The following is a 24,046-nucleotide window of genomic DNA, read 5'->3' on the forward strand; positions in this document are numbered from 1 at the left end:
AATAAGATATATTAATTCAGGTCAAAATTGACATACGGAAAATCTAATAATAATCATCAATATTATGTTTCTCAATTCGATTGTATTTAAAAAAATTGAACACCGATATTCATCACACTTTATGATCTACCATGAAAATGAAAGAGAATTCATGAAATTACAAATAGCATTCACATTTGCATGAATCCTATTTGAATCTAATTGTTGTATAGAGACATAACTTAAATTGTAAAATATTGACTTTTACATTTGAACAATTGAATCATACAATCAAAACTAAAACATTTCTAGAGATTATGTTGACATTAATATACAAATATTAATAACCCATAGAAGAAATGGAAACCAAACATTAATCCTCAAATATCTACCGAGTTACTTTTGAAACTACCATGTCTATTATATTGCATTTAGAATTATCTTCAGTTTTAACGGACTTTGGACTTTCTAACTGATGAACTTGTTTTAACTAAATCTCTATACAATTATCAAAAACAAGTCAAACCGGTTAAAGACCGCCACGTGTACAGCGGGGGGAGCTGATTATTCACATCCATAGAATGTTGCAGACAATGTGGTCGGCACATGAGAGCCGGTGAAAGCAAGTCACCAGAAAAGAGCAAAACTGCATAATCAGCAAAATAAGCATAGAATAAAGCGGTTCGCAAGAATTTTTTAAACGAATCCGCCTGAATTGCTTTGCTTTCAGTTCAAATAAGCCTCGATTCCTTGCGAATCTGGACAATATGATCCCAGCGGTGGTGTCCTCGCAAAATTTGGCGTCGGATGACGGTATTTCCACCTTTTTTCCGCTTCCCTGTCGTTTTTGGAGTGTAGTTGAATTTTTCTGTCTGCCATAGCGTTCATTGCAGGCTGTCAGTGCTATCGTCAGGCGTGTTCTGAAGAAACTAACTGAATTTGTACGAAATCATAAGATTTTCGAGCGGAGAGTCCTCCAAAAGCACTAAAAATCTCGTTTTTTAGTTGTAATTATGAGCTGCTGTGATTTGGAACAGCCTTTAATTGTACGGTTTGGTCAGACTACTGTTTTAACTAATTGCGGTATGTAGCCGGGCCTTTGCGAGTCAGTCTGTGGTGGCCGGATATGTAAGGATGAAATATTTGCAGATAGTTATCATAAACTTGATTGCTTGGAGATTTTGTTTGCCTCAGAGGTTGTGAAAAGAGTAAGAATCATTTACTGCTGTTCTTCCTGATTGTGTGCTGTAAATGTATTTTTATTTCAATTCTTTGGTTGTGGACGGAGGGAATAATAGGGATTGTTAAGAGTGCAGGGCGATATCGTTACAGAGCTGCGTTTTTCTTTCCTTTTTACCTTTCAAAGTTTTGTCCGTTTCGTTTTTTTCTTTTGTAAATTTTCCAGGGAACAGTTGCCTATTTACTGATTACAGCGAAAAACGATTCGGCAATTGTCTCTGTAGGCCTTTCCTATTAAAAGATTGTTGTTATTAAATTCTCTTTTGAAATGATCGCCTCTATCTCGATTGCGGTCTAGTCGGAGTAAATGAATGCAATCTGATTGTTATTCTATTTTAGTTCTAAAGTGGAGTCGCTGCCTATTTGAGGATGCTTGCTTGTAAAAATAAAAGAACTCTACTTCTCTTAATTTTCCTCGCGAAAGCATGTTATTCTCTAGAATTCTCTTTTGAAATTGTCGCCTATTTTAAAAAACGGGTTACTAGATTAAAGAAATTTGACCTTGTTTTGTTTTGCTTTACAGGGGGGTTGTTCTTTCGAATTTTTTTGACAGAATCTTTCGAGTGGCAGTGCAGACTTCCACGAATAAAGAGCTCTACTTTTCTTTGTTTTTCATTTTAGAGGATTTTTATTCTAAAACCTCTGCTACGAAATGACCTTAATGTTTTCCTTTCTGTTTCAAGGTAATTGACTCTAAATATTTTGAACATATTTAGTGGCGACTTGCCCTACGTGTGCCAAATCTTTCTTCTTACGATCATGTAAATTTCATTGATTTTTATGGACTTTTATTGAGATATATTTTTGCCAGCTGAACGATTCTGGAACGATTATACCATTTAGCTTTCTTCATACGATCATGTAAAGTTTATTGTTATTTTATAGGTTTTTATTGCAAAGATTTTGCCAGCTGAACGGTTCTGGATCGATTTCATTATTTCCGTTCCTCATAATGCAAATGAAAAGCTTGAACGGTTTCAGGGTTATTGTGACGATGCTGCTGCAGCAGATCAATGTGTATGTTCTTCCGGTCAGTCAGCCATCCAATTAGTGTCTAGGCCATACTGCAACGATTCTGGTACGGAAAAGCTTAAGCGATTCTAAATTTCCTCTGAGTGTGAAAGTGTACCTATACCGTGGTGAAATTTTTGATCTTCATCGATCAGAAATATTTTGTAATCTTTGAGACATATTAACCATAACGGAAAGCTTTTGATACAATTGTAGTTTCTTACAGTTCCCTACAGATATTCCTTAACGCCCCGCAGAAACTTTCTGCTCGACAACTCATCTACGATCGAGGTCGAAACGTACTCATGAGCCCTTTGCTGGACTGTCTCGACACTATTTCTTCTGGAAAGACAAGGCTTTTAGGTTTTCGTAAGCTTTAGGACAGCTCTTTGATACTGGAGTGTTGTGCTACTATGAGTATGCGCCTCTAACGTACTTGTTATTGGATATTAATGAAGCATATTAATACTAATTAATCTATCATCTGTTCTGGAAAGAATGTTAATGACTTCTGAGGGTTTCTGCTACTTTTCGTGACGCATACGTTCCAGAGCATGCTACCTCAGTTTTAACTTCTTAGCTTTTTCTTAAAATTATCCGACTTTTATTTTAAAATTTTTTTTTTCTTGATTTAAATTTGCATTGGGTTTTTTAACTTATTAGCTTTTTTTCTGAAATTATCCGACTTTTAAATTTTTTAAATATTTCTTAATTTAAATTTGCATTCTGTTCGAATCTTGAACCCTGTAATGTTTCCATGTCGATAATTTTCCAATATTTTTGGACTTTTGAAAAACACTCAGTTAAGTAACGAAAACTCATAGTTGTCCGAATTTTCACATGTATACAATTAAGAGCCCAAATATGACCCCCGCATGTCACTAGCGATCAAAATATTATGGTCTTCTTTGCGTTTCCTGAGAATTTTTAGCGCTAAACTCTCTATGCGCATTGCAAATAGCCTTTGTGGGAAAGCATGAAAGACTTCAAGATTCCAGTGAAATATTATTGGCCCTTTCTGAAAGCTGCCGCTGGGGTACTGTATACAAGTGGTACACAAAATATAAGAATACCCATTATTCGGTTATAGGTTACAGATCTTCATTGTGGATAGTTATATGCTAATGCAGTGTTATTTTTCTAAAACTTGGCTGAAAAATGTTATGCTGCACAAGTTCTAAAACACAACAGCAGTAAAAGAGGCACCTGCGTTTTTCTCCTATACAGGATTTTATTTTTCCTTATACTTTATGATTGGAGGTTTCTAACATTCCGTAATGCATTATTTTTTGTTCACGAGATTATGTAAAGCAAATTATACTTCACTGCCATTGCTAGTTAGCCAACTCCAGTATTCCTCTGTATTTTAGGCTTTTTATTACATATCAATTATTATGCTTGATTCAATAATTATTCTCATTGACAAATTTACTCTTGAGCTAAAATATATGCATTTTACAGCTTGGTTATGAAATGTTCCCATCATATAGGATATATAACTATTATCTAAAAATCAATGGTGGTACTTAATTCGCTTTCTTAGTATGTTATGCTTCACTTGGTTGTTGAATTTTTATTTTACACATGTTTTGCTGTTATTATTGGCAAGAAAAGGTAGAATGCTGAGGCTCTAAATAGCAGAGTTCTTGTGCCTCCGATTTTTTGGTGTCTTTACAATTAAGGATTTGATTTTATAGAATCAACGAACTAGGTTTTATTTAGCTGCAAGTAAAGGCATTGTTAAATTGCAGTATCTGAACATATGTATCTCATGAAATGCAGGTATCGGGCAAAGCATGGTTTTGATTGAAAAAGATGCTTCAGTCAGTGACCTTGGCAAGTTTATTGGAGAAAATTAGTTGTTTTGGTATTTGAATTAGCTTTATTTTTTGTACTATAGAAACAATATAAGTTTACACGGGATGGGAAACTGTATTTCACCTCACAAAAGGAAACAAAAAATAAAGGATAAAAATCAGTCTTCCAAATCAAGAAAAGGGTGGGGGAAAACAGTTTCTCCTGTTCCAGGTGCTCCTCATAGCAACATAAACAAAGAACAAATCAATGGATTCAGGTATTCTTCAGCAGAGACCACCATAAATAATCTTGTGCACATGGGTTCAGATATGTCTACTACAAATGGCAAAGCTGAATTTGCAAGTGTCAATTTCAATGTCACTGAGATTCAAAGGGCTCGTACAAAATCAGAATCCTATGGTACTGCACATGTTTCCTTCATTGTCTTTGTGGAATTTGTAAATTGTGCAATTATTGAAATATCCTATATTATTGCATTTGTATCTTCAGACTGACATGCATAATTGTTTATGAGATGAAGATATTTTTTTGCATTTCACTTCTAATTTATTAAATAATTGGAAAGTGTATTTTTATCTTAATTTTATGTCTGCCTGAACTAGGATATAGTGTTGATTGCCAATAGATGAGCCATGCTAGAGTTTAATCCCTATTCATTTAATATTTTAGATGTCGCAATTTCAACAAGTCTGACATGAGCTCCCCATTATGACTATTCAACCATTAAGAAGCACATGTTAAACAGAAGATCAATTTATCAATCATTAGTATTTCTACTGGCTTTTTCCTCCCTCACAGAAAAAAACCAATTTCTAAGATTCTGATTTTCCATATTCAATATTAAAATTAGTTTCAAGTTCAAGAATTATGTAATACAGTATACAAGCAATAGTAGCTCAAGCTACCATCAAAGAATTTTGATATGGCATTACATTATGATTTGGGAACGAGATTTTCACTAGTAAACTATACAAAACTCAACTGTCTATATCTTGTTATACCTTGGACATTCTGCACTTTCTACAATACAGATTTCAACAGTATTTCTGCTTAAAGGTAGTTTGTTCCTAACAGAGAAACAAATCATTTGTCTTTCTCGAAGGTCAAAGCAGAGAACAAGCTGAAATTCAATCTATACTATTAATAACTTCAGTAGATGCCAAAGAAAACCCAATAATATGTAATGTAAGTGGAACATTAGTCTCACCATTCAGCTACTTTCTAGATCTTATTGGGTTTCCTGTGTCACTGATTATGAATTAGTGCATTTAGTTAGGGCAAACTTTCCAAGTGCTACATTTTGTCCTGCCCTTATGTACAGAATCTACAATCTAAGATAGGTAGTAAATCAATCTTGATACCGGTCAGCTTCACCGTAGCTTTGCATTTTCATATGCTTGAAATGTGTGTGTAAAGAACACTAACCTCAGCCTGTATGTAGTTGTTTGCTTTAATGTATCCCATTATTAAATGTCAACAGCTTCAAAAGTAGTCCTTATCCTCACTATTGAAGTTCTTATAACCTGTTTATCCATGATCCCAGCATCTTGGAGTGCAAGAAAGCCATCTCCATCCAGGAATTTCTCATGTTATCTACTGAGTTTCAAGATCTTGCAGTTTCTGTATATCTTCCTATCCAGTAATTTTTCAATCATGTCCTCTTTTCTTAACATGGCCGCTAACTCTTCCTCAAGGCTTGAATATTTACTATGTCCACTTCTATGATGTTATTATCTTACAGGCTTCACTGTGGCTTTCTCTGCACTTCTATAAATGCTCTATAAAAGCTAGAAATTGTCAAACTTAAATCCAGATTCATATCCTACTAGCCATTATCTGCATATGTGAAAATTTTATCTTGGCATCATTTAATTTTGGTGGTGCATGTCATGTGCCCATTTACAATTAGGGTTTTAAAGTTCAAACCTATCCTTAGAAGCAAATCATGGCACTAATTGGATTGCATTATTCGCTGCCATAGTTGCACAGGTACTTGTACCATATTCCTGGCACACGTACCAAGGACTCGGTACACATACACAATTACCGATACTCAGTGAGAACTCAATGAAGAGCATCATAGCTAATGACCTTGATTAAGATTTCTGATTTTCGTTTGCATATCAGCTTGCTGTTTGTCAAGCTTAGTTCAATAGCTAATCATTTTGAAACTTTGATACAATATTGATTACCAGTAAACTTGATCACTTTGTGAGTTGGAAGTTTATCATTTGCAATATGCCATTGTTATATGATTACCCAAGTACCTGAAGTACCCCCATCCCCGTTTTGCTGCATATTTCATCCTTTTTGATATTTGAAGTGCTTTAAATCCTCCTATCTTAACAAAAAGACATACAAATGCAAATAGAAAATAAAAAAGTAAGAAATAAATAAAATAATTAGTGAACATGAGGGTTTTATAGTCTATTAGAAAGTAAGAGCTTCTGGAATAAATTGTGTATGGTTCCTTTACATCAATATTTCAGATCACACTTCGTAATCCATCATCAAGATGAAAGTACATGATAATAGGATGCTCGACCTCATCTTTCACCCTTAGTTTCCATGGCATATCTTGCCTCTTCCCGCCCCCATCATTCTTCACTGATTTTGTCATTGTCTTTAGTATATCTTGGCTCTCTGTTTGTGATATTTTGGTAATACTATTATCATTTTCTTTTGTCCTAATGATGGAGCATGCATATGATCCAAAATGTTGATGTAAAGAAACATAAACAGTTTTTCCTAAAAGCTCTTACTATCAACAAAATAATTGCAAGATTATTTGTCCTTCTAGATAGGATATGCCATATGACTGAAAATTGTATGATATTAGGATACAAAATCAGAGTTTATTATAGATTAGTCTTAGGGAACTTGCACTTTCTTTATCTTCTCTTTGCTCCTATATAAGGCACATGAACCTTTCAAAATCACGGTTTGACTAATATTACATCTGGTGGATATAGAGGAAAATGGAAAGGGGTGACATGGAAATTCTCCCTAGGCTAATAAATAAAACATTAACTTGTTGACTTGATCATCAAGAGGGATTTGCCTTCTATTTATAATTTATAAATGGACATAACAAACTGATTTTTAGAGCTTTCTGAGTATTAGCTGGATACTTCTTGTTCCATGGCAAAAAAATGTTATGGTACTTTGTAATATTAACGGCTTCTGGTAATACAGTCAAGTATACTCTTACAGGCTTTCCATGCATCAATATGAACTTACGTTTGGACTTAGATTGACTAGAAACAGCTAGTTTGACTTCTGTGTTCGAGTATACCACCCAAATGCAATGAAAATTTCTTATCATAAAAGGCTGTATTTCTCACTATAAAGTATCTCTAGCCAAGATAAACTAAATCTGAACCTTGAAAATTATAGCATGATAACAGAAATGTAATATATCCACAACATCCATAAAAAGTTCTCACAATATTTGTTTTCCTCCATTTTGAGTTTTGTGATCAGTAGTTTTAGTATTCATTTCCATACAAAACTTCACAACTTCGGTTTTTTTCCTACTTTTCACAATTGTTCAGTTTGTCATATTCAATCTTGTTCACCCCCAAAAAAGAAAAACAAACGAGCTAATTACCTTCCCATAAATGTCATGGAATTTTTAATTCCAAGCTTAAGAAATTGTGGTCAATTGCATTTGCAGTTGCACACATATGTCTGTGTTTAAGTGAATTTTTCTCTATATGTGCTTCTTGTACATTACAAATTTTTCTTTCACTACTTTTGTATCATCTGATTCCTTCCTTGACTCTGGCTGCAACCAGAGAGGATTAAAATTTATGAATGTAGCTGGAAACACATAATCTAGCGAGTGCAAGACTCTACTGTCTATCACTGTTCTTACCTGTTCAATTAAGGTCATAATTGTATCCAATCTGCAAATGATTTTCTTATTACTTTTTGTAGGTTACTCCTATGTCCATTTTGGCAGCTTTAATCATCTTTTTTCAAACAAAAGGCATGGCCCAGTCTCTTGCCTTAGCATTTGCCCATCAAAATCCATGCTATTTAACCAGGGCGGAATTTCAAGAAAAAAAGCATTCAATTTGGAAGATTTGTTTCCTCGAGAAACCACTCATGCCATGATCTTAGGAAATTGATAAATTGCCTTATTTTCCAATTTAGGTCATACCCTGATCCATGCAAATGCTCCTTTCAAGATTTTCTTGTTTGTTCTCACTTGCATATGCACAATAGTAACAATTTAGTTAAGGGTCTCATTAGGCTTACTAGATGTGGGTAAGAGGGTTCTTAGCTTGTTACACAGATGTTACAATCATATATGTGCTGCATAACCAGATGGTGGTGTGCAATATTTCTCTAAGACAAAGGATAATTCCTTCTCAGATGCTTATCATAGCTTTCCAAAGGTAAAAAGACAATCTCTTATCTCTCCAAACTAATTATGATTGATGACTAAGATTTAAAGCCCATTTCTCGCTTGTAACAAACAGCTGATTTACTAGTTCTAGCTTCTTTCTGGTTGAGTGTTTTTTGTATCTGCAGGGAGGAGCCTGTGACCTCCCAGAATGATTATAATATAATACTGCCTGCCAAACTACTCAATTTCCAGCAGCAAGGATTGAGAAAACTTAGAAGTCCTCTTAACAAGCAGCATGGCCAAACTGCATGAACACATTTGAAAATACTTTCATATGTTGATAGTTTGTTATTACGACTCCAACGCTGCTCATCTATATAATTATGAGTTGAGTTAACAATTTACAATATGCGATTATAGTAGAATTGCATTGGAAGATAGCCTAAGCAGATAGGTCACTGTAATAGGAAAACATTTCATTTGTCTTCCTCATTTGGTGTCAGTTTTAACTTTTGTTTATACCAAAAGCAATATTAAAAAGAATTGCATGATTGAAGTTTTTTAAAATTAAGTTCAAAAGGTTAACTTCAAATTTTAGAAAAAATCAAATCACATTGTATCCAACAATGTCAAAGTTTATTGGGAAGGTGTGGGTACAGTATCCGACGTGTATCCATGCCGTATCATACTGGTATCTGATATGGATACAGGGATATGTGTGCCTATGGAGGGGTAGAAGTGCATCTGGCTACTTTGCCATCTGTAGATTGTTCATGTAAAGCCGTGGGATCTCAATCTTAGTGCAATCCATCCTGGCACTGTTGTTCATGTAAAGCCGTGGGATCTCAATCTTAGTGCAATCCATCCTGGCACTGTTTTTGTTGTTTTCTAAGTCTTAGCTTGTGTCCAGTGGTAGCATGAGAGAATTCAATGGCCAGCCTCTAGTGCTTTACACCCAAATGGTTGACCCTGAAAATTTGGAAACAAATAGCTAGGAACCCTCAGATTTTAGCTTCTTTGATGAATATAATTTACAATTCATAATTACCATTAGTAACAATGACCTTTGTCCCATTCCATCAGTATATCGTACATCTAATAAGAATTTTTGTCTTTTATCGGTACAGATTGGAAAAAAACAGAAAAAATTCCCACAGTCTGCTAGAGGATTGAGGTTCCATAAAATCGTAGTTGAGGTACAAAGAAGACTCCTAAGATCCAGAAGTGGAAATTCTAATAGTTTTGAAAACATCGTGAATGGTTAATGGACACATTCCTATAGCTTGATGCTTGGGATCAGCGCTTATAGTTAACAGGCTACAATTTTTCACTTTTTAAGTGTTTAGTGAACATTTGTAGTCATTGTTTTCTTTTGAATTTAATTGCTTTCATATTTATATATCATGGAGTATACATTTTATCTTCATTATTTAGGGATTGAATTCATATGATCAACAAAAAGTAGGTTGATATGTACTTGCAAAGCTAGTTCAAATCATTCTATAGCATTCTCTCTCTACTTCCTTCATTTCTCGTGTGGGTAATCTACAGACAGGAAAGTTCGTTGACATGTTTAAATGATACAACTGATTCTGCAATATTGATTTTTATGACAATAGGAAGCAAGGATGAGGCATATTTTGATTCTGTAGCAGTCTGGGAATCTGACTGCGATGAAGACTTTTTTAGCATCAATGGTGGTAAGATGGGTTTTATTGCCATGTTACTTGTTTGATGTGGAAGATCTATTCACTTGAATATTTTATGAGTGTGGTCCTCATTAATATTGAGTAATATTTAAATTTCATTTAGACATTTTGCAAAAATAGTTTTGTGACATTTATGTCGTTATTTTCTGTCTCTTGAATCTATCAGGTGAAAATGATGACATTGACTCAGTGTTTATTTGCTTATTTATTTTGTCATATGCAGACTTTTTGCCTTCAGCAGGTAACACCATGAGCCTTCCAAATAGTGTCCAAGGGACACCTCGTCCCAGTATTGCATCTCTCAAGGATAGAATGATAACAGTTGAAAACAAAGAAAGGATAGTGCCTGTTGATAATGACAATGAAATGGTTTCTCTTGAGAACAAAGATAAAATGATCCCTGTTGAGAATGAGAATAGAATGATTTCTCTTGAAAATAAAGATAGAATGGTCCCTGTTGAGAATGACTATAGAATGGTCTCTTCTGAGAAAGAAGATAGAATTGTCCCTGCTGAAAATGAAGATGGAATCATCCCTGATGACAACAAAGATAGAAAGATGCCTGTGGAGAAGAAAAAGAAATTGAAAGAGTTATTTATGGAAACACTATTGAGTGAAGATAATATCGATCTTGTTAGATCTAAAGAGCCACAACTGAATCATGGATCTAAGGACGATGGCATTGGAGCAACTTTTGTAAAATATGAAGGTTCAAAGGGTCCAGGACAGTACCAGGACACTGTAAAAGATGTAAATATTGAGGGAGCTAATGAACATGATCTGGGTGAGAAGCAGATGATGAAGTGCTGTCTACCACTTATCACACCAAACAGTACTGTTAATGGGAAAAGATCCCCAAGCCCAAACCAAATCTCCAAAGAAAATAAATAGCAATTTTCTACCTTGCTTCCAAGCAGTGAACCACAGCTAGAAGCTACGTACTGATTACCTGTGAGTATTCAATTTTTGTTGATTTCCATACAAATCCAAGCTTTGGGGAGTGGTGCACTTATATAAATGATCATGACTGGATTTTAGATTTAAAAAAATTGCATCTGATGTGATTTCATGATCAGTGTTGAAGTCTAGGAAATATGATACCTACTTTTGAAAGTAGCTCAATGTTTTGTTGAGTTCTGCTGGATTTTATTTTTACCAAATCAGAAGAGATAATTTTCCTTAACAGAGACCAACACATTATCATTTATAGTTTCTAGAATATCTAGAGATCAGAACTATTTTCTTTTATGTACTACATAAGTTGGACAGGTAAGTGAATATTCAGTGTTTTTCAATTTTTGTTTGGCCATATCCAAGTAAGTTAGATGTCTTCTATACACATTCATCCTTAAATTAAGATATTCATTTGTATCCTCTGTCTGGGTAATGTGTCCCAAATCAAAATATGGCCATCCCTGTCCCCGAAACATCCTGAGGACGCAGGGATGGGACAGGACAGGGATTTTACATTTTGACTTCTGGGGACTGCTGCAAATGTAATAGTACTGCCATTTATTATTGTTATTTTTTTCCAAATGGCAGCGACCTCTTATTTAAATTGAGAAGACATGTCTATTGGTTAATTTAATAATTAATATAATAAAAATTTAATCATATATATATATATATATATATATATTTCTCTCATCTAACAATAAACTTATATCTCGTGTGTGATGAGCACATATATAATTATATATAGGTTTATCTGACAAAAGCTACCAAACATCAACACTCCCTCTTAGCTAGGGAAGATAAACACAAGATGTATGTTACATCATTGGTAATATTGGGAATGACAAATTTTAAGGATATCTTTGATCAGAAGATATCCACCATTTTAATATCACAAGTATTGGTCTTCTAGAATATGGACACATGATATTAACCAAATACTCAAAATGTTTTGACATCACATCTGATATTTTAAGTATTGGTCTCCTAGAATATCAATATTTGATATTCACCAAATACTCAAATAAGGTCTGATATCGCGGGTATTGGTCTCCTAGAATATCGACATTTGATATTCACCAAGTATTCAAATAAGGTTTTGATATCACATCTAGTATCATGAGTATTGGTCTCCTAGAATATTGACATTTGATGTTCACCAAGTACTCAAATAACATTTTGATATCTCATATGATATCATGAGTATTTGATGCAAAGGTAAAACACAACGAAAGCAAACACGATAGCAATAGGAACCAGCACTAGCAAGAGATAGATTATAAAATTCTTCTTTTTAATTTATCAAATGAACAGTACATACATTAGCTCTTCTTGTAGTTTTCTTCTCTTCGTAACTTTGTATCCAGAAACTTTGCTCTCCAACTTGACCTAAACCTAAACCTAAAACTCTATTTATACTTGCTAAGACGGTCTACGAAAATTCTAGATTATTACAAAATAGAAAATTCTAGATCAGTATAGAATGGGGAAGAATGACCCCACAATGATCTGTACAAACCCCAAGAAAATTATTTTATCCTAATGACGAAATCAAGATAAATTTCTCAAGTCAGCTCGTGCATAAATTTTGACTTAAATACATAAAACTTGACCTACTTGACCTAAATACATAAAACTTGACCTAAATACTTTATATAAAACTTTGACCTAAATACTTTATGTGGGTGCTCCTGCACCATACTCCCGGGGACAACAGAATCCAAGTCCCTTGGATTTTCTTTCCTCTTTCTTTTCTTCCAATTCCGTGGTATTTGTTGTTTGTACTTTTGCGAAGTACCCAAGTCAACTTTAATCTTTTCATAAATCTCTTCCACATAAGAACTTAGATAGAACTCCTGCAAACCTGCAATAAATGGATTAGAAAAAGCAAATGGGACCTCATCATATATGAATTCATCAATTTGGTTCACTTTAGGAACCTTTACATCCTTTTTATCAATGTCCTTATGCTGCAATATCTCCATGCTTGGAGACAAATTCATCACTATTTGATCCTTATCTATCCTCGTAGCTTCATCACAAGTCTTCTTCCTTGTTGCAACTATTATCCTTTTGATAGGCCATACCACTTTCTTTCTTAACCTCAAATGCCATCTCTTGGTTCCATCAAGAACCAACACATCCACCTCTTTTTCATCTTTATGAACCTGTTCATCACAAGGCTCATCAACAATTACCACTTCAACCTCTTTCCTATCTTTAAGAACCTTTTTATCATCAGGTTCAGCAACAACTATTTGTTGCAAACTTTTCATATCAGCATCTATTTGTTCATTTTTTCCTTTCAATGGACAAATCTTCTCTTCAATGGCAATTGAGTTCTCTATTCCATCTTCACAAGCTTTTGTAAACTCAAAGGATTGTTTCTTCATATCACTATTTTCTTTTTCCATATTTTTCTTCAACTCCTCTTTTAGTCTCGCTAAATTTTCTTCCCCTTTTTTAAGTTCCCTCATTAGAAATCTCATTTTCTCTTCTATCTCTTGATTCATTCTAGCTTTCTCTTCTCTTTTCTTTTTTTTCTCTTCCTCTCTTTTCTTTTTCTGAAAATTACAATATGAAACCCATACATCTAAAAGTATCTTCTGATCATGAGATAAATCTCCTCTTGTGACCATTGTCTCCTATCTAGGTCTTATAGGTTCTTTCCTCAACTTGTCACAAAATCCAAAAGCTTTCCCCAAGCTTTTCCCAAGCGCCTTAGGAGCTTTCCCCAAGCTTTGATACCAAAAATGATGCAAAGGTAAAACACAACGGAAGCAAACACAATAGCAATAGGAACCAGCACCAGCAAGAGATAGATTATAAAATTCTTCTTTTTAATTTATCAAATGAACAGTACATACATTAGCTCTTCTTGTAGTTTTCTTCTCTTCGTAACTTTGTATCCAGAAACTTTGCTCTCCAACTTGACCTAAACCTAAACTTAAAACTCTATTTATACTTGCTAAGACGGTCTACGGAAAATTCTAGATTATTACAAAATAGAAAATTCTAGATCAGTATAGAATGGGGAAGAATGACCCCACAATGATCTGTACAAATCCCAAGAAAATTATCTTATCCTAATGACGAAATCAAGATAAATTTCTCAAGTCGGCTCGTGCATAAAACTTGACCTACTTGACCTAAATACATAAAACTTGACCTAAATACTTTATATAAAACTTTGACCTAAATACTTTATGTGGGTGCTCCTACACCAGTATTGGTCTCCCAAAATACATAAAATTCACCAATTACTCAATAATTTTTTATATCACGTCTGATATCATGAGTATTGGTCTCCCAGAATATCAATGATATTCACCAAATGCTTTTTGAGTAATGGCCCTTAAGAATGTTGAGATGCAAGATTTTCACCAAGTACTATGAGTAATGACCTCTAAAACATCAGTTTGCATAACATTCACCACGTACTCAAAAAAATGTTTGTAAGGTATGTGCACACACATTCTCATAATGCTTACCATATAAACATACACCATGCAAACTAAATTCTATCATGATCTGCATAGACATTGTAAGATATCCATCATAATAGAAAATTAAGTTATTTTAAGATTGTCTTCTTTTAATAACTTCTGCAAATACAAGTGACATCATTTGGAAGTTGTCACTTCCTCATGATGTACACAGGGGGTAGTCCCCATTGAAATCGCATAGTCACAAGGTATATTCACGAATAACAGTCTTCTTGACTATTACAGTTTATTGATCACTAGAAAATCTATCTCAACATCGTTTACTCCCTTTGAATCAATATGACCAAGATCATCGAAGGTTGACTGAATCATATCCTCTATCTGCTCCCTCTCTTTCAAGGTTGCTTCTAATAGGATGTTAGTCTCCCTCTAAATTTCAATCTCCCGCTTTTTTTGCAAGAACATTCTTGGAGAAGATCAAGGCAAATTATTTCTTATAGTAATAAGAATTACCTTTAATCACATATATGGAGATTACCCATTAATCCAGTCATGATGGTCAGATGGAGATCTTAACATCTCACATACCTTGTGATAAAGACTTCTTAAATCTCTATGGTGTTGGTCTCATATACCAACATGATAGGATCAATCTTTCATCATATAAAGCTATATATGATTATATCACATAAATAATCAATAGTTTCTCATAAAAGGTTATATTTACTATCACATACATAAAATGAATAATAATCAATTGTTCCTTAATTTATTGAAAATCACATTAAATTATGGAACCTTATATTTAAATTCATTGTCACATTAAAATAAGGAAACTTAAACGTATGAATTATATTGGAGTTAGATGCACTTCACCTACGATGATTAATCTTGTTTCTTTGGTTATATCTCTCTCAACAGTCCTTTACATGGACTTGTCAGCTGATACGGATGGTTTGGCAATGTTGGGTATCTATACAACTTTAATAGGGGTGGGACCTTATGCTTCTCTGGTGAATAGCCCCATCCAATCACAACATAGTAAGCAGTTAAGTGTTGGAAAGCAGCTAACCTTTGATTGTCATGAACTCTTTGTGCGTGTACAGCTAACATTCACATAGACCCATGATATGCCTCTTTATTTGACTTTTCCTTGATAACCATGTGCACCCATCAATGGATTTATAATAGCTTCGACCTCTTATGTGTGGTGGCATCGGTTTGAGGCCTTGCCACATAATTTGGGTTGGTCATTTCACTACGACATCCTTTCTTGGTTATGTGGGACCCAACGTTTCGTCGTATTGTTTGCAGGTGATTGAATCTCTATTGTGAACAAGTTATCTTATATGCATGCTGTGTCAGACATACCACATGTTGTGTTCTACGCTAATTGTGTCATTTGCATAGGTCCCAATTCAATTCAAAGGGTTCTTATATTGGCATGGCTTTGAGGGATGAATCCAATACTTTGTCTACTTCAATAGCCCCCGCGCTTGGATTTCTCTTCTGCGGCTTTTCCATAAAACAAGAAGCGTGTTTCGCTTCTCTTCTTACCAAATCAACTGGGATAATAGAAAGCTCAGGCAAATCTGCGTGTAAAGCCCATGGAGCATTAGAAATTGATGAGATGTAGGAGAGTGGATTTAAGGCATTACTGCAAGGGTTGATGATTAGATGTGAACTTGAAGGCTCTGCACAACCTCCATAATATATCTTGAAGAACAATGTCATTGCCCAGAAGAGGACACTTTTGTAGATCACTGCAACATAGCCTGCAGCTGGAATCGAGATTTTCATTCTTGACACTTCAATTTAATTATCCACCAGTAGTTGCAGTAGCCTTATATAAGCTACTAAATTGCTTTACTTTTTAATCTTCTGATCTTCTCTCAGGGATTTCATTTCTTTGTGACACTCTGTCATATACGTTGATGAGCTGATGATTCCGCATTTTGCAGGGATATCTCAACTGATCATGGTATTTCATGATAGCGCATTTCTTTGAGACTAAGGCACTGTCAAACATTTCAATGTTATTCTTTCTTTCATTTGCAATCTAGCTTTGATACCATGTTTTTTTGAGGATCGCTGCAAATGTAATAGCACTGCTATTTATTTTTGGTATATGTTTTCCAAATGGCAGCGACCTCTTATTTAAATTGAGAATAAGCCATGAAGAGACATGTCCCATGAATGGGACATTTCTATTCGTTAATTTGATAATTAATATAATAAAAATTTAATCATAGTGTTATATATATATATATATAAATTTTATTATATTAATTTATCTCATATAACAATTAACTTGTATCTCATGTACGATGAACACATATATATAAATTATATCTCATATATAATAATATATAGGTTTATCAGACAAAAGCTACCAAACATCAACATTGATTATTCGATTTCTATATTTTAAATATAGAAAATACATCGCCCCTTTTGTGTTTGTCTTCTTTGAATATTTAAAATTTTATATATTTTAATAGCCATCTTGTGCTGTCCACTGAAAAATGAATCTATCCCATCTCCAGCCCTGAAATGCATGCCCATGGCCTTGCTCTACCTGCTTCCAACTTTGTTTTCTTCTTTTTAACTCCTTTGGGAAACAAGCAATTTAGTTCAAGTTAGGTCAAGCACTGATTACTAACTCGTAAAAAATCATAGTGGAAATGATTAGGATAAGCAGTGCAGGAAATGTGCTGCAGTGCATGTAAATAGGGTTTATATATATATATAAACCCTTTGAATATTACTCTAAAACATTGATATTACAAAATAGTCTAACAAGGTTAACACAGATTCTTAAAAACATTAAGGCTGTAACCAAAAATAAGCCAAGCTCTTCAGGCAGAAAATTAAACGTGTCCCATTTTAATGAACTTGTGTGATCTTTATTTACTTCAATTCATTTCTTCCTCCGTAATGCACTAACGTCCAGCAAGTACTTTATTTCTGTAAGAAACACAAATGAAAGACTGGTTGTCATAAAGGACAGACCCAGCTGTAGGGTAGCAATGCTACTAGAGTCCACCAGTCTCTCAGCACTCAATTTTGACATGTTCATTCTCATTCATTGATATTCACACTTTAGTATGGCCAGACTTAAATGTATTTTTTTTGTGGCAACAGACAAGGAAAGGAAATCTTCCTCTCTCATCTCAAAAACTGGCACAGAGACATGCTTCCTCTTCTCCCAAGCACTTAGACATGTTCCTTTCCCCTTTTCTTCTCCTGATTACCATCCTTACGTGTCCTTTCTTTAACTATATGCTATTAATCTGCCTCATGCATTTAGACTGGATCTGACACTACTTCCGTCTCTTCCCAAGTTTGAAAATCTCTTCATTTTAATATTTAATTATTTATATAAGGTTTTCCTTTGCTCAATTCAAGTTGGCATCCTATATCATAGTTGCACTAATCTTCTTGTAATATGACTAACAGCTTGCCCATGATCTGTTTCTCAGTTCAATCCAGATATGAAAAATGCATCCTTAGACGAGCCTAAACATTTGGTTTTGGTATATAGCTTGTACAAATAGATATAGAACAGTTGTAGATCAGACATGGACAAGAAGAATTTAAAATACAGAGGCCAGTTTGTTAAAGTGATAAAAAATGTAAATTTTCTGATTTTTGTCTCTTATTTTTGTTCCATGTATAATTTAGACATTTTTAGCCTCTGACTTTTCAGTGGGTATAAATAGTTTTTGGAAACTCTTTCCAGTCTTTTGTTTTATAAACTTGTAGGTGGAGTTTTGGGAAAGACAATTAATTCCTAAAAAATAATTACGAAAATGAATCTTGACTTGGATCCTTAATTGTAGGCATCTATATTCAGGTCCTTCCATATGAGTTACAGGTTCAGCTTCATTGTTGGCAATATCCCCTGGTTCCAGCTTGAAATATTGATCTATTTTTCAATATATAACCCCTTGAACTTGTCTTGCCCAATTAGAGTTTGAGTGATCAGAATTTGTAATAACTAGAAGCTAAGTCTGAATTATCTGGGTTAGAGCCTTTGAGAGAGGCTTTGGTTGTCTTCCCTTTGCTAGAACATTATCACATTATTGAAGTTAGGTGGTTTTATCTATTCTTTCTCCTGCTCATTTCAAGTCTAGATTTTTCAGACCATGTATATAGTGCCTCAGGTTCCAAAGAGAAAAGACCCTGGATGGAAGAGCATGTTATATCTCTCTCAGTGTATGAACAAATCTTTGTGTGCATTGGTAAAATGAATGAGGACTTGTTCAGCACCATATTACATCATTAGACTTGACATATTTCTAGTTTGTGATAAACAAGGCCCCCGAGTGTTGGCATTACATGCCAGTGTTTTAATAAGTGGTAATTCACTGCTCATAATTACATCACTCGGTAGAGATTTTTTCCTTTGGCAGTTGCAAGTATCTGTCCTATTTAAGGTTATGTCTTCCAAAAAAGTGTTATTTTCAACACATACTTATTAATAATTCTCAATGATTACCACAATGTTTCTGATCTGTACTATAATTATTAATGCATCAACTTTTTTCTGGGTTACATTTTGAAGATGCTGATTTAATTTTCAATCTGATACCATCTGCAATATTTTTCTGGTATCTATGCTTGAAAGACAATAGCAGTAGTACAATAATCTGTTTTAACATTAAACTTCATGAAATCACCCGTCTTTGGCAATATGTATGCTGTTTCAAATGTTAAAGTTTCAACATCATTATTTTATTGCTCTTATAGAAAGTATGTTTAGTATATTCCATTTCTTCTTTGCTCGAGATTTATACGAAGGCAATTGGTATCATGACATTTGCTATTATTGGCATGGGTAGTATTTTCTCCAATGATTAGTTTTGCACACAACATATTTGTTTACATATTTCCAAGTCTTGAATGCATTTTATTTTCATGCCAGTCATATGATATGAACTGGAATTGCAACTTAGGTTTTGTTACTAACACATCCATATTGGCACAGCTCTATTCATTCATTATCATCATGTATCATTTTATATCTACTTACAGTCTTTTTTCTTGCAGTGCTTTCTGCATGTTATATGGAGTGGATGGAAAATACAAAACCAGATGGAGAAGCAGTGCTTCCTTAAGAAGGAATTAGATTGTTGATAATTCTGTATTGTACACCATTAGAGCATTTACCAAAGGGCTTCTTTCAGATGGAAACGTTTAGGTGTAGATGTATATGGAAGACAGTTATTGTAGAGTTGCTTGTTACTTTTAGGGAATAAAAAATGCAGAGTACAAACAATGCATACAATATGAGATAGGGAAATGAGTGCACTTTTGTTCGGAAATTAGTATTTGTTGTCTGTAGGTGGTCCATTCTAAACAACCTAGGAGATGCATGAAAGAAATAAGCTAATGGAAGCATTTAAGATGATGATGTTATTTGGCGCAACCACGTTGCAAGCTGCAAAATCCACTGCAATTGCCAAATGTGAACAAGAGCTCTGCTTCTCAAAGTGCAGGATATCTGCAATCGTTATGTTTAGACTGCATCTGAATGGCTTGTATAATTAAAATGTAAACTATATGGAATTACTTGTAGATTTAACGGTTTGTAAAGTGTTTTGTGAATAATAGTAAGGTAATTACTAATAACTATGTTTCTCAGAAAGATGGTATCTAGTTGATCCTCCCAATAGCTGAGTTGTATTATATTTTGGCCTTGCAAATCATTATAGGCACACAGGTAGTTATACACAATGTATAATTTATTAATGCATCATAAAACATTAGCTCCTTGTTTTCTTTTGGTTCAGAAGTCTAATCCATGAAATTGTAAGATTTTCCATGTTTCTGTTGTGCTTTGTTAAGTTGAGTTGGCTTTACTTAAATGGCTTATAAATTGTCATGATTTGTTTTATAAAGATGCAATTGTCGCACACCATTGCCAGAAATCCCGCTGCATTAAAATGCAATGGCCACTTTCCAAACGGAACCATTTATTTAGATGAGAATTAATAGAAAAACACAACACACACACATGTATTTTTCCCAACTGAAACAAAGTATTGCAGAGAACCAATGTGCCTTTAACATAATGAGGTGTACACTTGGGCCATCTTAAAATTTATAAATATTGTCTATAGATGAATGCAAATATGGATGTGATATTAGAGAAATGTATATACCTTTTCCTTTATTTTTGTAAAAAATGAGTCTCTGGAACATAATAGCTAACCTAGTTGTATCGCTGCTATAATTACTTTGGAGGTATTCTAACCTGGTTCACTGTGGAATGAATATGACATTTCACATTATACACAACCCTTTGGATTAGTCTGCATTCTCTCTTAAAAATATTTTGTAAGTGACTTCAATGGTAGAATTGAAGAAATGGATTGGAAAACCCTTAAATCAAATTATGATCTGATAATATCCCCTTACATACAAAACAAAATTTCATGGAGGCAACGATTTTCACATGTTTTCTATGTGACGTCAACATGCTTGTAGAGACAAAAGGTACATACTCATTTATTCTGGCCCTTGTTTTGGGGAAGCCCTTTTGTTTGACTGATTATAAACTTCTATGTACATCTTCACAATTTTACAATCTACTCTTAACATTAGAAACTTAGAATCCATTTTTATCAAAAGCACTTAGTTGAATGAATGTTTCAATTTTGTCCACAATAGTTGAATTGTGGTATTTTTATTGAACTAATCCAAATGAATTTCAAGGAAAATAAACAGCGATCTAAAGAGAGGACTGCAATGGAAAACAGATGAAAAAGAGTACGGACAGCATGATAATGACATATCATAACCAGCTTATACATCCCAACATTGTGCACAAATAGCAAGGAATGACTAAAATGACCAGATAAACCATAACAACTTGTGAGAGGTGATAGCAAAACACATATCACGTGAGTTGAATGGACGCTACAATTTTGTCTCTAACAGTTGAACTACGATTTTTCTGTTTCAAAATTCATGTTTATCTTTGTTCCTCCCTTTTACACATCTAAATACATGAGTTGAATGGATGCTACAGTTTCGTCCATAATGGTTGACTTTAATTTTTTAAATTTCTAATTTCATGTTTATCTTGTTTATCTTTGTCCTTCCCCTCTCCACATCTAGATGGTCTTAAATGATTAAAAAAGTACTTTATAAAAATATAAGTGTAATGAATTATTCAAAGGTAGCGAAAGAATGAAGGAACAACTTCACACACGGCCACTATAGAAGTCACATAAAGCAAAATAGTAGCCACATTCCTTAGACTAATGTGTCCAGTCAAGTTGGTTCATTGTCCATTTGGATATTTGGTGTTGTCTCATATTAATTGCTTCTTTGAAACGATCATTGGAAGGTTGTTGAATTTTGTTGAATAGGATTTTTTCCCATGGTTAAGAAATTCCTTCATTGTTGATTTCATCTGAATCTGTGACATGGATATAAAGGTTGTTGAATTTTGTTCAATAGAATTTTTTCCCATGGCTAAGAAATTCCTTCATTGTTGATTTCATCTGAATCTCTGACATGGATATAATTTGAATTTCATTAAAATGACATTTTAAAACTTGAATATTATCATTTTTCTGACTTATGAATATGATGTATGAATTATTTAAATTTCTTTAATTGACAATTATGGATTTATAAATATAACTCTTCTTGTATACAATTATAGTTATATTTTATATTTATAATCTTATGTTTAAACATGCATAGATGTGTATATATGTATGTATTTATGGATGTACTGATATCCATACCCAAATAAAAAACCTATCTTTCTAGTTGTGTCATGGAGATTCTAACAAATACTAGTTTAGACATCGAATTACTTTCACTTTTTAAGGCTAATCTAATCTTGTTCAAAATCTAATTGTTCCAAAGTATGACCTCCAACATTTAAGATATATTTATGGGGCTTGCCCAAGACACGAAGCATAAGTTACACTTCAATGTCCTAGAACATCAAGTTCGTGATGGTCTCCATGTCATGACTCAATTCCAAATAGAACATTTTATTATGGATATTGGTTACAAATTTATATCAAGCATGACTGCAACCAAACAATGACACTCAAATTGAAACTAAATTTGAGGATGAGAGTCAAATAAAAAATGAAAAGCTCGTTTGAATACAACAAACTTCAATATATTTATTCAATGCCAAATAAAATATACTTCTTTACACTCTTCCCTCCCACATTTAGTTTCCACTGTTCAACTTCATCCTTCCTCTCACATTCCAATGATTTAGAATCAAAAGATGTAGTTTATGGTTGTAACGAAAAATAAAACACCACTTTCATAAATATCCAAGTTAATTAAACTTATCTAGATAAGTGAGTTGGAATTGATATCATATAATTAAAATAATGATGTGATTAACAAAACAAAGCATGTGAGGTATTTAGCTCTAGGTTTGATAAAGATTAAACATCTACAAATATTAAAAATTCACCCATCAAGACATTTAAACATCTACAAAATTGAACTTGTGACTTGTTGATCAAATGTTGTTAATTCTAATACTTAAAAAAATTTCATCTCTAGCTATGTGTTTTGAATCTAATAAGGAATAAACAATGTTTAGAAACATGTTCAAGGAGTCTTTTAAATCTCGAGTTATATTCTCATTCATCAAACACTTGAATGGATCAATTCGACAATGAGGAACAATGCCAAGGATGCCAAGAAAATTCACAGTATGCTCCCAAGGTGATGTCTTATGCAAATAATGAAAAGTAATTATTATTTAAGCTTATTAATAGAGTTTTCTTCTTCATATGCAAGATTTTAGATGATTTTTAAAAAAAGTAAGGCTAGTTCTAAAATACACCACCTAAGTGTGCAATTTGAAACACCTCATAATAACTTTGTAAAAATGGAGGGAATGCAAATACAATTTAAAATTTTGAATTCAAGCACTTAGGGTTAAGATTCATATGCATGAAAATGATTTGGATCAATTTTATACTTCTAAAATTCAACCAAGGTAACAAATAATAAAATATGGGGATCAATTAATTAAACCTTGGGGATGGGTGATGATGGCATTAAAAACCAAAAAATATTTTTTTGCCAACTTCCATGTGAAACACTTCATCTTACACATTAGTTGGTGCATATCAAACAACCTAGTTGTTGAAATCCTAAAACATGGATATGGGTGTTTCCACTATATTTTGCTTCTAATTTGACTTGCATGTGAGTTGCAATGAGTATGCATTTAAACTAAAAGCATAAAGCTTACATAGAAATATAAATATGAATTTTATGTAAAACATGGATGCCATTCATGTATATCTTCTCACCATGACTGTTTCACTTTGAGAATCTTTATATAAATAGGATACAACTTAAAAGTGAAATTATGGTGTAATGTCAAAGCATATAGTTATAGATCATTAAAATAATAAATATCAAAGAGATGCAAACCATAACACATAATATATGTGAATAAACCATTAAAAGAAAAAAAAATCCTCACCCAAAGATAAAATTATTATATTGATCCTCAAAAAAGTTACAATAAT

The 24,046-nt window shown here is 33.5% G+C and overlaps 1 protein-coding gene across 3 annotated transcripts; it reads left to right on the top strand.

Annotated features, from left to right (window-relative positions):
• Positions 1–574: 574 nt before the first annotated feature.
• Positions 575–20,144, top strand: LOC149533010 (uncharacterized). 3 transcript variants are annotated; one of them, XM_089804373.1, is made up of 6 exons: positions 575–1,187; positions 1,742–1,901; positions 4,012–4,446; positions 10,021–10,101; positions 10,334–11,061; positions 19,563–20,144. In XM_089804373.1, exons 3-5 carry the CDS (start codon positions 4,152–4,154, stop codon positions 10,999–11,001), a joined length of 1,044 nt encoding a protein of 347 aa, XP_089660499.1. In that variant the 5' UTR covers positions 575–1,187; positions 1,742–1,901; positions 4,012–4,151; the 3' UTR covers positions 11,002–11,061; positions 19,563–20,144. The 3 variants fall into 3 exon arrangements, with proteins under 3 accessions (XP_089660499.1, XP_089660498.1, XP_089660497.1); XM_089804372.1 differs by lacking the exon at positions 1,742–1,901; XM_089804371.1 differs by lacking the exon at positions 1,742–1,901 and having other exon boundaries at positions 575–792.
• The last annotated feature ends 3,902 nt before the right edge of the window (positions 20,145–24,046 follow it).

This window comes from Cupressus sempervirens, chromosome 10, assembly GCF_028749045.1.
Source record: "Cupressus sempervirens isolate cs-2001-9-10 chromosome 10, ASM2874904v1, whole genome shotgun sequence".
NCBI classification, from domain to species: domain Eukaryota; kingdom Viridiplantae; phylum Streptophyta; class Pinopsida; order Cupressales; family Cupressaceae; genus Cupressus; species Cupressus sempervirens.

Bases quoted from the DNA above. Each gene is read 5' to 3' on its own strand.
- LOC149533010 (XM_089804373.1), top strand. From the start codon at position 4,152: ATGGGAAACTGTATTTCACCTCACAAAAGGAAACAAAAAATAAAGGAT. The intron at 4,447-10,020 runs GTACTGCACATG...TTATGACAATAG, and splicing joins TACAAAATCAGAATCCTATG to GAAGCAAGGATGAGGCATAT. The intron at 10,102-10,333 runs GTAAGATGGGTT...TGTCATATGCAG, and splicing joins CTTTTTTAGCATCAATGGTG to ACTTTTTGCCTTCAGCAGGT.